This window comes from Ylistrum balloti, unplaced genomic scaffold, assembly GCF_031769215.1.
Source record: "Ylistrum balloti isolate Yb309-2 unplaced genomic scaffold, AGI_CSIRO_Ybal_v1 Utg370332, whole genome shotgun sequence".
In the NCBI taxonomy this organism is placed as follows: Eukaryota; Metazoa; Mollusca; class Bivalvia; order Pectinida; family Pectinidae; genus Ylistrum; species Ylistrum balloti.
The window spans coordinates 1,538,759-1,551,911 of NW_026782241.1; the positions used below are offsets into that span (position 1 = coordinate 1,538,759).

At 34.8% G+C, this 13,153-nt stretch overlaps 1 protein-coding gene across 1 annotated transcript in view; it reads right to left on the reverse strand.

Annotated features, from left to right (window-relative positions):
• Positions 1-5,524: 5,524 nt before the first annotated feature.
• Positions 5,525-13,153, reverse strand: part of LOC132553522 (rootletin-like) — a 71,783-nt gene continuing 64,154 nt past the window's right edge. Inside the window, exons 28-32 of the mRNA XM_060217769.1 lie at positions 12,460-12,729; positions 11,034-11,234; positions 10,269-10,438; positions 7,888-8,029; positions 5,525-7,514 (exon numbers count right to left, since the gene is read on the reverse strand). Of these exons, the coding sequence (XP_060073752.1) occupies positions 7,170-7,514; positions 7,888-8,029; positions 10,269-10,438; positions 11,034-11,234; positions 12,460-12,729 (1,128 nt within the window). The 3' untranslated portion in view covers positions 5,525-7,169. The remainder of the gene's footprint in view (positions 7,515-7,887; positions 8,030-10,268; positions 10,439-11,033; positions 11,235-12,459; positions 12,730-13,153) is intronic.

A 13,153-nucleotide genomic window follows, 5' to 3' on the forward strand; every position in this document is an offset into this window, starting at 1 on the left:
AGGGTAGTTATGGGTGTTATCATCCTGACAACAAGGTAGTTATGAGTGTTATTACCCTGACAACAAGGTAGTTATGGGTGTTATTACCCTGACAACAAGGTAGTTATGTAATGGGTGTTATTACCCTGACAACAAGGTTGTTATGTAATGGGTGTAATCATCCTGACAACAAGGTATTTAATGGGTCTTATTACCATGACAACAAGGTAGTTATGGGTCTTATTACCCTGACAACAAGGATGTTATGTAATGGATGTTATTGTCCTGACAACAAAGTAGGTACGTAATGGGTGTTATCACCCTGGCAACAAGGTAGTTATGTAATGGGTGTTATCACCCTGACAACAAGGTAGTTATGTAATGGGTGTTATCACCATGACAACAAGGTAGTTATGGGTGTTATTACCCTGACAACAAGGTAGTTATGGGTGTTATTACCCTGACAATAAGGTAGTTATGGGTCTTATTACCCTGACAACAAGGTAGTTATGTAATGGGTGTTATCACCCTGACAACAAGGTAGTTATGTAATGGGTGTTATCACCATGACAACAAGGTAGTTATGGGTGTTATTACCCTGACAACAAGGTAGTTATGGGTGTTATTACCCTGACAACAAGGTAGTTATGGGTGTTATTACCCTGGCAACAAGGTAGTTATGTAATGGGTGTTATTACCCTGACAACAAGGTAGTTATGTAATGGGTGTTATCACCCTTACAACAAGGTAGTTATGGGTGTTATTACCCTGACAACAATGGTAGTTATGTAATGGGTGTTATCACCCTGACAACAAGGTAGTTATGTAATGGGTGTTATCACCATGACAACAAGGTAGTTATGGGTGTTATTACCCTGACAACAAGGTAGTTATGGGTGTTATTACCCTGACAACAAGGTAGTTATGGGTGTTATTACCCTGGCAACAAGGTAGTTATGTAATGGGTATTATCACCCTTACAACAAGGTAGTTATGGGTGTTATTACCCTGACAACAATGGTAGTTATGTTATTGGTGTTATATCATTGATAACAGGGATGTTATGTAATAAATATTTAACATAGTGGGGGGGGGCTTTGTATAATTATGGGAATCATGTTTAATAAAATGAGAATTTTCTGATGAAATCATAGACATATCAACATTTATACTGTATGATGTTTAGTGAAGGTTATTTCAACAATAACAGCATCCTACCAAAGACCGCCAGCATAATAGCCTACAAAGTAATATTGTTACGTCATGTATATGCCATTACGTATGAGGAATATATTACAAAGTTCTATATTTATATATTTACATTATTCCAGTGCTAACTGCAGAATTTGTATTTAACGCAAAAAACAGTAACAAGAAGTTTGTTTAATTATATAAAATACATCTTCTGATGATATATTTTGTTTCAAAATTTTGAAAATGTTGAATAAAACTTTTTTGAATGATCAATGTCTCATGTTGTGATGCAGGAAAACACAGTCGAACGTTACTAAAGGGAGATAACTCTTATAATTAACCTTGTTCGAAGGTAGCGAACTGATGAACCTTTATAACTGCCAACGTCGGATGAACTAAGATGTTCTACAAACATGAACAATATCATTTTTCCATGTAATTATCAATTGAATATTACTAAAGGTCTGTCCTTTTCCCGACCTTGGGAATGTTAGGTAAGTCTAAATACATTTATAAGACAAAAAATTGAATGTTATTGCTAAAAATTGCATTCATGAGAAATAAATAAATAAATAAATAAATAAATAAATAAATAAGCTGTAGCACGTTCTGCAGCTATATCGCACATCTCCGATTCTATCATGGTTGATATAAATTTAGAAATGACTGAAGATAAAAATTTCACACGGTCAGAACTTTATTTTCATTACTTCTGTATTATTCTAATTTTTCAATCATTTGTCAACAAAAATATGTATTAAGGTACATATTAATTGTTGTTTATTATACGGGGGACCTAACCGGTACGGGTCTGGAACTGTCACATATATACCCGTATACAAATGATTGTGTTTTTTGTTACTCGAGGTTAAATGGCGGAATGTGAACAGTTACATGATGCCAGGAACTAGAGAAAGTCTGGACATTGTTAAAGCCGACTGTAAACAGACTTACAGATGGTCACTAAAATGATATCAACACCAGCACCTTACTAACAATTAAACATTAACACTCCGTCCGTCGGATGGGACTTAAATTGAAGGTCCGTCTGAGAATGTCCAAACTCGCACGATAAAGATCCCTCTGCGGTTCTTCGAAAAAAAAAAAGCGGGCGTGATAACGCCAACCTAGAGGTAAGGATTAAATAAGCAATATGGACTATTTATTAAGTAATTTTTATGGACTTCCAAAATATTATAAACATATCGGAAGATAGTCATATAAAATCGAGATATTTCTGCAATGTTCTACACAGGTCACTGTCTTCACCGATCTTGCTAGTTCCTATCATATTTCTAGACACATCGACCTGATTTTGGATATTGTCGACTCCAATAGTCGGTATTAATATATACAGTAATTATTTATTCTTGTTGCTCATACATTTGTGTGTACCGGATAATCCTGAAAATCCATAATGGCAATCTGATTCCTTTACGTGCTGAACTTTACGGTAGCGAAAAAATCCAATTTACGATATGTTGTAAGGTTTTATCATGGGTTCATTACTCAATACCAATGCCAGTGGCAATCTCTTGACTATAAATTACTGGCGTAAATGGTACATTTATAACAAACTTCACTGATTTGATGGGAGATGTATACAAAATACCGGTAATAGTAATCTTCTATGATAGAGTTTGATTGCTTTGCATGTCATGGATTATATCTCACGTTTACAGTTACAAACATTATCAACTTGTTAAGCCTTTTTCAAAAATTTCAGTACTTTGATTATACCAAGGACCCTGTCCAGCGCCATATGGACACAGTCGCGAAAATTTTGTGTTTTTCAATGTCCATTTTATACTAGAGGACCTGCCCAGCGCCATATCGACAAAGTCGCGACAGTTTTGTGGCTTCAATGTCCATTTTATACTAGAGACCCTGCCCAGCGCCATATCGACACAGTCGCGATAGTTTTGTGGCTTTCAATGTCCATTTTATACTAGAGACCCTGCCCAGCGCCATATCGACACAGTCGGGACAGTTTTTTTTGTGTGTTTTTCAATGTCCATTTTATACTAGAGACCCTGCCCAGCGCAATATCGACACAGTCGCGATAGTTTTGTGGCTTTCAATGTTCATTTTATACTAGAGACCCTGCCCAGTGCCATATCGACACAGTCGCGACAGTTTTTTTGTGTGTTTTTTAATGTCCATTTCATGATAGAGGTCCTACCAACCCCCTTATCGACAATTTAGTGTTATGAAACAATTGGACATTTTTCATGCTAGGTCTTCAGTTTCGTCAGACTTTCTGTTACTTCCTGTTACCAACTCACGTCCATACTTGGTGAGTATTGGGTACTATTTCCTTGTACTAGTGTTTATCAAGGGTTGGGTGAGGTGGGGATGGAAAGGTTATTGTCTGGGGTTTTTGGGTGTAGGTTCAACATGATATTTCAGTGGGGTAGCACTATACGTTGGAGCTTTCCCCTTTAAACGTGTTAAATTTGTTTACTCACATTTTACCAGATCACTGCTGGTTTATTCAATGGCTATATTTCAGAGTATAGGATAGACAGAGATTCTCTCCTCACGCACATTCGAGCTTAGTACAAATACAAACCACACGTCTGTACATTGTTGTAGGTCACATAGCGCGAGCTATCATATCAGAACTCTCGTCGATCGAACTTTAAAAAGAAAATTTCAGCCATAAATTAATAAAGCATAACGATCTTTTAATATGATATTAGGTCTTTGATCTACTTTTCGGCTTCGTGCTGTATGTCATCATTCAAGATTGTGGATATGGAATGTATTTATAACTAAGTTTGGTGACTGGTTAAAGACGATACATGAGCGATGTTTGAGCCAGAACCACAGAAAAAAAACGCTTTGGTCTCGATTATATCAGAGACTCGACACTCAGCAGGGAGATATTTAAACACATTTCTATTTATCATTAAAGATATTTTTAAAAAGTTGATTTCGTTCATTCAACAAAATTTTAAAAAAAGCAGTTACATTAGCTATACTGTGCTGGTACAGACAATAGATTTATAATGCTATGCTAACTTAAGTATCTTGCTTAAAGTCGAACCGCTGTGAATGTAATACATTGTCTGATCTGTCCATGGTTATCTGCAGGCATGTGAGTGGTATTTTTTGAAAAACATACGAGCGCGAAGGCGCATATATCAGAAAATTTTTGAAAATATCGGGAAGCCACAGGGGTAGATATTTTGGCATGCATTTCTTGTTTCTTTTTATTATGATTTTGATTTAGGTGGGAAAAAAATTGTGACGCTTGGTGTCACAGGGGAGACAACTTCTATATGTCAAGTATCCAAGTCTGCATATGGAAAGATCTCCCTGCCAAAATTGAGGTATTTTTCTTTTATTTATTATTTCCTCTATCTGATATGACTCCAATACCGTCTTAAAACCATTTAACTCTTCCAAAATACATCTTCAAAATCTCCAAGTAATATCGTTTATCTATGACAAAAAGCAGTTTAATATTGTATATGAAAGTAATTTCAGCACCGCTTAATACAGAGTGACTTAAGAATTATGAAAATTATTCTGACATCTCCAAAAATCATTCTCAGTCCCCATAGGCTATCAAGCTTATCACTATACCATCTGACAGTAAAATGAAGGACAGTAACTCTGGGAGATCAGAACGGTAGGTATTAGTGTTATATATAACAATTGTAACATGTATATGTATCGAAACGAGTTCCATACCAAACAGCTTTAATGAATAGTAACTTTACTAATAAAACATAGTTAAATGCTTTAGATCAGTGACCTTAGTTAAGTGTCTCAGTTTTGATAAATACAATTGCTTTAATTGATTAAGGGAGATAACTCAATCTTGTAAGATTTTTTAAAAGTTGTTTGAATATTTTACTCAATCCACTGCTAAGAAAGTGCTCATTCTTACCATTGGAAAATTTTATAATTTAAGGGCAGATTAAGGAATTTAGATACAATTAATGAATAAATTTAATACATAGTTAAATGTTTAGATGTTGACCTTTTTAAGTTTCTCTTTTGATAAATACAGTAATTGATTAAGGGAGTTTACTCATTCACCAAAAGATTTTTTAAAAGTTGTATATCCTGAATCCACTGCAAACACAAGTCTGACACATGAAAATTTTATAATTTCAGATTAAGGAACCAAACACAATTCTGAAACATTGAGAGTTTACATGTTGTTTTCCTTTCTCTTCTGTCATCAGTAGATAAGGGTTCAGTTTACTTCATTCACCAAAAGTATTAAGGTATATCCTGAAGGTCACCAAACACAAGTCTGACACATGAGATTTAATGGGCTGCATACGTTTCCTGAAGGTCACCAAACACAAGTCTGACACATGATGTTTAATGGCATGCACACGTTTTATTCATGTCATTTGTTTGTGATAAGATACAGACAGTGTGGGTCACAGTGTGATCAGTGAGAAACTCCACATAAAAATTCTAGAAAGAAAAACAGTTTTCTCCATTATGTAGAAATTATAACTATTATAGCAAAAACAGCAAAACAAACAAGCTCGGTGATAAAAAAAAAACTGATACAAAAATTTGTCTGGACGGACGCTGATATCTACTAACTTGACTACAGATCCCAAGTGGAGGGAATAACTCATCACAGCTGCTTATAATAATAAACATCATACCATTAATGTGTAAACACAGAAACATCTACTCCTCCCAACACACTAACAATAGCCTGAGGGCCACGCCCTTCCTCCGAACCTGCCTACACCAGACTCGCATGGTGCTGTAGGGGGCAAAATTATCCAAGAAAAAAATAACATCTATCACAGAAAAATCCTTCTACCCCACGTTTTCCTAATTGTTTGTTGTTTTCTCAATTAAGATGTGGACAGAGAGGAGGAAGGGCAGGTATGGATTATAATCACAATAAATTAGAGGTTGTAACAAATCTAGTTCATTAAAGCATAATATCTATGCATACTAATGAAAATATGGCTAAATTTTATAAGTCAACAAATAGGTTAAAGTTCAACATAGAAAAAAAATCCATAACATCAATTGTGCCATCATGTTTTAAGTAGCATTATGTAGCCAACCAATCAGTGACATTAGATCACAGATACTCATGTTCCTTGGTTTCCATAATGGACACTTATAGCTGGGGACCTAGACCCTTGTGGGATTAGAAATAATCTGGATTTACTGTAGAGAAAACAAAAAAATCATAAACCATATGACCTCACGATTTCCTGTTAATAATATGTGATAATTATCAATAACGACATTCACACTCATATAGATATCACAGCAGTGTAATTTATCTGGTGACGTGGCTGACACACCATTCACTGTACAAATAATACTGATACCTTACGGTAAACACTAAACATGTAAACACTAAACTAGTAAATAGAATTTGATTTCTTCGGTATGAACACCAGTAAACACAAAAGATATCTAGGAAAATTTCCAAAATCTTTGGTCACTGTGTCAACCTTGTAACCCCACACACAAAATAAAAAAAAAACAAACAAATTGCCACATTGCCATTTAAAAATGGACACTTATGATAATAAAAATAGTGTGAATTATTCATAAAATAAATATGTAATATATATATACCTCTAACAACATGTATTCTTTCATCACTAGCTAATCATCAAATACTACATGATTATATATTGTAAAATCGCAACTTTATAGTATAAAACTGGTGTTCCTTTTCTCCACATGCTGTCTCTCACAGACTTATGACTTATCTAATGCTGGTAATACAGATGGGAATGTTCTGAAGCAATTGGAATGAAATTGAAAATATAAATAATATTTCATCACGCAAATCAACATTTTTTTTCCTTATACTCTAACTCACAAAAGTAATTCCAAACTTTTTTTCCCCAAATGTTCTTGTAAAAAGATGATGTTGCATAGTTCACTCATGATACTGAATGTCTGTTCTTTTCTGTATTGGTCGTTATATGCTTCCTAAACGACCAACAGCTGTAACACGCAGCTCAAGGCAGTAGTGTACAATGTTAGTGTTTCTGTGCAATCTTTTTGCGGAGAGATAAAGGACTCATGCTCCGTCTGAGAGGGGTAGATGTCTGGCCACCGTATCGGGTGCGGCCTGGGCTACGGCGACGAGAAGGTTGACCTGCGGGATAAGGTGAGGTGGAGCGGAAGTCCATAGAGTCATCCAGCTTGCGGGTCTCAGTTTCCAACAGCAGGGGGTCAAGGGATGGGTCACGGGTGACTGCAGTCAAGGAGCTGTCAAGTATATTTCTAATGTCACGGATTTCATCTCCGGTACGGCTGCTGCGAGAAATATACTGTTGGCGCTTACGCATCTCAGTGGACAGTTGGTCCTTTAGGGTAGCTACCTGTAATCATAAACATTATAGTGAGTAAGACATGACTCGAGAGAATTAAGAAGAGTTCTCAAAAGTTATTGTGTTATATCTTATCATTTTTCTGTATCATTATAATACACAAAAATTAATCACTATTCAGGTTGATCATGTAACAATCTATAATTTAGTCCAAGTTTCAACTTCACGTGAATTTTTTCTCAGTTAAGTGAAATGGTACATGATTTTTTGTATGCTAGTATATAATAACATGATTTTTTGTATATATAATAACACGATTTTTCGTATATATAATAACATGATTTTTCGTATATATAAACTCATAATCAATCTTTGATGTTGTAGCTATAAAAGACTTTACTTGAATGTTGGTAGTTTGACTTACCGTCTCCTCAAGGCCTTTCACCTTCTGTCTATGGGCTCGCTCTCTAGCCTCCAGCATCCTCTCTGCCTGCTGCTGGGCTGACCTCAATCTCTCAGTTTCCATCTCAGTCTCAGCACGGTGACGAGTGGTCAGATCAATCAGTCTAAGACGTAAAAGTTAGTCGATTAGTATCACACCACAATTCAGCTCTAAAAGGTGTAACGTACATCATATAACAATGAGATGTTTTAAGTGATCATAGAAACACGAGTCCAAGTGGCCTTGTAGAGCTGTTCTAGACTTAACTTGTATAAGACTATATAAAGTTTAGTTCATTAAATCACACTCTTGAACTGATCCTGTCACAACATTCAATACTAGGGATTGTTGATACCAAACTATAGCCAAAGTGGACCAGTTTCCAACAAGACACATGAAAATAGATAATCATTTTTACAATTATACAACAAGTATGTCTAGTCACACATGGATTGGATTTCTAAGGTTTCTTCATGCACTAGATATATAGGGTTGAACAACTGTAGTTTTAAATGATTCTACAAAATGTGGAAATAACATGACATGCACTGGTATAAGGTAAGTTATATATATCCCAACACCATACATCTACTTTATATGTACAGATGAAAAACAGATGTTGGTAAATTTAGAAAATAACGTATCACACATGTATACCAGGTACATATTTTAAGTTTATACAAATCCTTGTTAAAAGTAGTACACAAATGGTTATATATTTAGTGTGATATATCATTTACTTTGTCACATTAATTTTGAATACAGTTTTAAGAATTTTATCATTAAACATCAAAGCATTATCAGAAAGATGTTTAGTTCCTTATGAATTAAGACATAGAACACCTACATAAGAACATGCATTGTCTCATTACTGTTACAGATATGTTGTAATTCTGGTCAGTAAGTATTAATATATGTATTTATAAGGACAAATTAATCCTGATACATCTACACTAAACTTTCTTACATGCATATATTATAAATATATTAACTAATTTCCTTATTTTTAAAAAAAATACAGAAAATGCCACGTATTTTTACCATTTATCTTTTTTTTTTTGTCTCATATCCATGGATACAAAGGATATTTCACATTCAAAAATTTGAATAAAAAAGTGTCGTAAGTTTACTATGAATCAGGATATCCCATACAACAGTTAGAAGCCACCAAGCTGGTAGTATACCGTAGTAGAGATTTGATGGAGAATACAAATATTAACTGTGACAAATACCAAACCAGGATATGTACCTGGTGTTACATTGACGGGTAACTGATAAATACTAGGTATATACTAATTAATATTACAGAGGTAAGGTATCAGTGATGATTTCAAACAATATTCATTTTTTTTTCATTTCAAGGCACATTTCTCTTAGAGTTTGTAAAAAAATATATAACTAGAAAAAAATTATCAATATAAACAGAGCTAATACAAAACTATTAACATTTCTGGTTGACATACCGATACTTATAAGACATGGAGGTTGATATGATGCTAAAACAAAGATATAGATATCCTTAATGGGGCGTTAATGACAGAATGATAATCTCACAAAGGCAATATTCTATGTATACTTCAAAAAATAATTGATAACCTCCAAACCTAATAGTTTCAGAAATATTGTTCCTGCAAATTTTCTAGATAAAATATTAAGAAATGAATAATGTTTGACAGGATGAGGTAGGTAAGGATATTAGAGTTACAGCCTGGCCACCCCGTATGTCCACAACAGAATGACCACAATGAATATTCTGGTCTAGCTTATTGTGCACGAAAGGGGTGGCAGCTCCTTATACACACCTTCGAATATGTGACTGGTGTACAGCGTTAAGTCTGATTAGTAAAACAAGGAAAATTGGGTGTTCACCACACGCAATAAACTTTTAATAAAACAACTACCGCATTGACGATGAAAGATGAGGTTAAAGATTTAAAAAAAAAAATTATCCCATCAATAGCTAGACTACTGTGACTAAAATATCATATTACCTTTTTGTATTTTTAAATTAACAAAACAAAACGCCAATTAAAAATCTTCATACAATATTGAAAGAAAAAAACTGACTTATAAAAAACAATATATAAAAAATAACAATACAAGCTTACAAAATTTTTGTATTTTGTTATCTAATGTATATACTACCTAACATAACTTCCCTGTCAACAAGTTCAAACATTTAACTATTTATTTCTTAATGCATAGCAAAACATGACTTGAATCTCTAAGGTGGACAACTGTAAAGATTCTTACTTAATGTGACAAAACCAATAAACAAACACTGGGAAAAATACATAACAAATTGAGGCATTTCCTAATTGGTGGGAGTTGTCTCCCCTGTTGTGAAGAGTTGTGCCCCTTACCTCTGGGCATGCTGCTGTTCAGCCTCTGCAAGCTGAGCCTGGAGCTGCTGGCACTGTTTCTGCATGTCAATGTTATCCTCATCCAGTTTCTCCAATGTGCGGTCAAGATTTGAACGCTCATAAGCTGTCTTACTGGCTATCTCATCTGACCTCAGCTTTTCTCTCTCGACCTGACACAGAAATCAGTGAAGAATAGTATATTTTATCATCCATTCTTTTGTATAAAGACAGGCAGGAGAAAGTAGTTTCTTTTTATTTCAGCCACATTTTGCCAAGCTAGTGATGTGTGGAGCCTCTATCTACATACCATTATTGCCTGGCTACACATACTTACATTCAATTCCATCTCCTGTGAGTGAATCACATTATAAGATAAAGGTATTTCAGCAATAAAAAGATATATACTCTTTTTGTTATTTCTTCAGCAAAGTTGTTCTCTTTAAGTACAGTAAATTTATTCGGTATGTACACATTGTTTTCTGTCTTTTTTCTCTTAGAGTGAATTCAATTTTCAGTTTCATTTTGAAAATGTATCTCATCATCTCCTCTTACATTTTAAATCTTATATTTAATGGAAACAAGATAATGTATACTTGATCATATGTCAATATGTCTAACACTAAGATCAATCCCCATCATTCCAGTACCCTTGAACATATTTCCTGACTGCTCCATACATATAAAGTATCCAAGCATTTCAAAATACCAATTGACCTGAAAAAAACCTGTTTTCAATTACGACTGCCCTCCTCAGATAAAACCTACCTTATCCAGAGTTTTCTTAAGGGCAGTCTTATCCTTCTCAAGTCTTATCTGAGATCTCTCAATCTCACGCTTCTCATTTTCCATTCCTGCGAGCTGCCTGGACAAAGCCTGAACACGTTCGTGTAGACTCTGTTTCTCAAGCTGGATCTTCTGTATGGTCTGGTTCAGCTCCTGTTCAGCCTCCTGTCTCTGAACCAGCATCTATAATGGAGAGGCAAGACTCTTACATAATGTAGCAATTAAGATTTTTTTATCCATGAGTTCAGACTAAAGACAATCTATCATAGACCTAACATCTATCATAGACCAAACATCAACATAGACCCAACATCTATCATAGATCCATCATCTATCATAGACCAAACATCAACATAGACCCAACATCTATCATAGACCCAACATCTATCATAGACCCAACATCAACACAGACCCAAAATCTATCATAGACCTAACATCTATCATAGACCAAACATCAACATAGACCTAACATCTATCACAGACCTAACATCTATCATAGACCTAACATCAACATAGACCCAACATCTATCATAGACCTAACATCTATCATAGACCAAACATCTATCATAGACCTAACATCAACATAGACCCAACATCTATCACAGACCCAACATCTATCATAGACCTAACATCTATCATAGACCTAACATCTATCATAGACCTAACATCTATCATAGACCAAACATCAACATAGACCTAACATCTATCATAGACCAAACATCTATCATAGACCAAACATCAACATAGACCTAACATCTATCATAGACCTAACATCTATCATAGACCAAACATCAACATAGACCCAACATCTATCATAGACCTAACATCTATCATAGACCCAACATCAACACAGACCCAACATCAACACAGACCCAACATCTATCATAGACCTAACATCTATCATAGACCCAACATCAACATAGACCTAACATCTATCATAGACCTAACATCTATCATAGACCAAACATCAACATAGACCCAACATCTATCATAGACCTAACATCTATCATAGACCAAACATCAACATAGACCAAACATCAACATAGACCCAACATCTATCATAGACCTAACATCTATCATAGACCTAACATCTATCATAGACCAAACATCTATCATAGACCCAACATCTATCATAGACCAAACATCTATCATAGACCCAACATCTATCATGGATATTACAACAAAACTTATTGTGTTACATGCAGCAGCTACAAAGATTATCAACTTAATTTTTTTCAATATGAACTCTATTTATACTCATTATTTGATAAAGATCACAAGATTTACACTTGGGGACACAACCAGTGCAGGACTTTTTATTCACACGTACATGTGTACAAAAAACTAGCTTTCTGACATAAAGAGTAATTTGTTTAAAGTGACATGTAAGTATAAAATCAAAACTTACAGCATGTGACTGTCTCAGTTGACCTTCAACTTCTGACCTCCTGACCTCTGTGTCAGAAATATCATTCTGCATGCCCTGGCAACGCTCCATAAGGCTGTGGTTCTGTTTCTTAGCCTCGTTCAATCCTGATCTGGTTGTGTCAAGTCTCTCCTGGAGAACACGACGGTCGTGCTCGCTGCTGGTCAATGCACGTTGCAGCTGAGAAATACGTTCCTGGAGTTCACTAATGGTGGCATTGGTGTCTGACAGAGTCATATTCAGGGCCTGAACCTAAACAAATAAACACACAAATATTCATTAGTATAATTTTCAAATTACTTGAATGGTTTGGATAAGTGATATCATCTTGCTCTACAATAAACACCGGTCTACCATGTCTAAATATACAAAGTAGTCTCTATATTCCTTCTAACCATAAACAAAATCCACTTTTTTCGAATAAATTACTACACAGACCAAAATGTGATATAAAATTATGACAGAAATTACTTTAAACTGTTTAGAAGTATAGTTTTGAAGACATAAGTCATATGGATATTTGAAATGAAATACTTCGAGTCTAATCAGGGATAGACACCTTAAAATATTAAAACAGGCAAAAAAGACTTAGTTAGCCAGCCTTATTTCATATTGGAATAATCCTGGTCTAATTAGTCATACTGATAAATGAAAACGGACTGTGATTACAATTTAC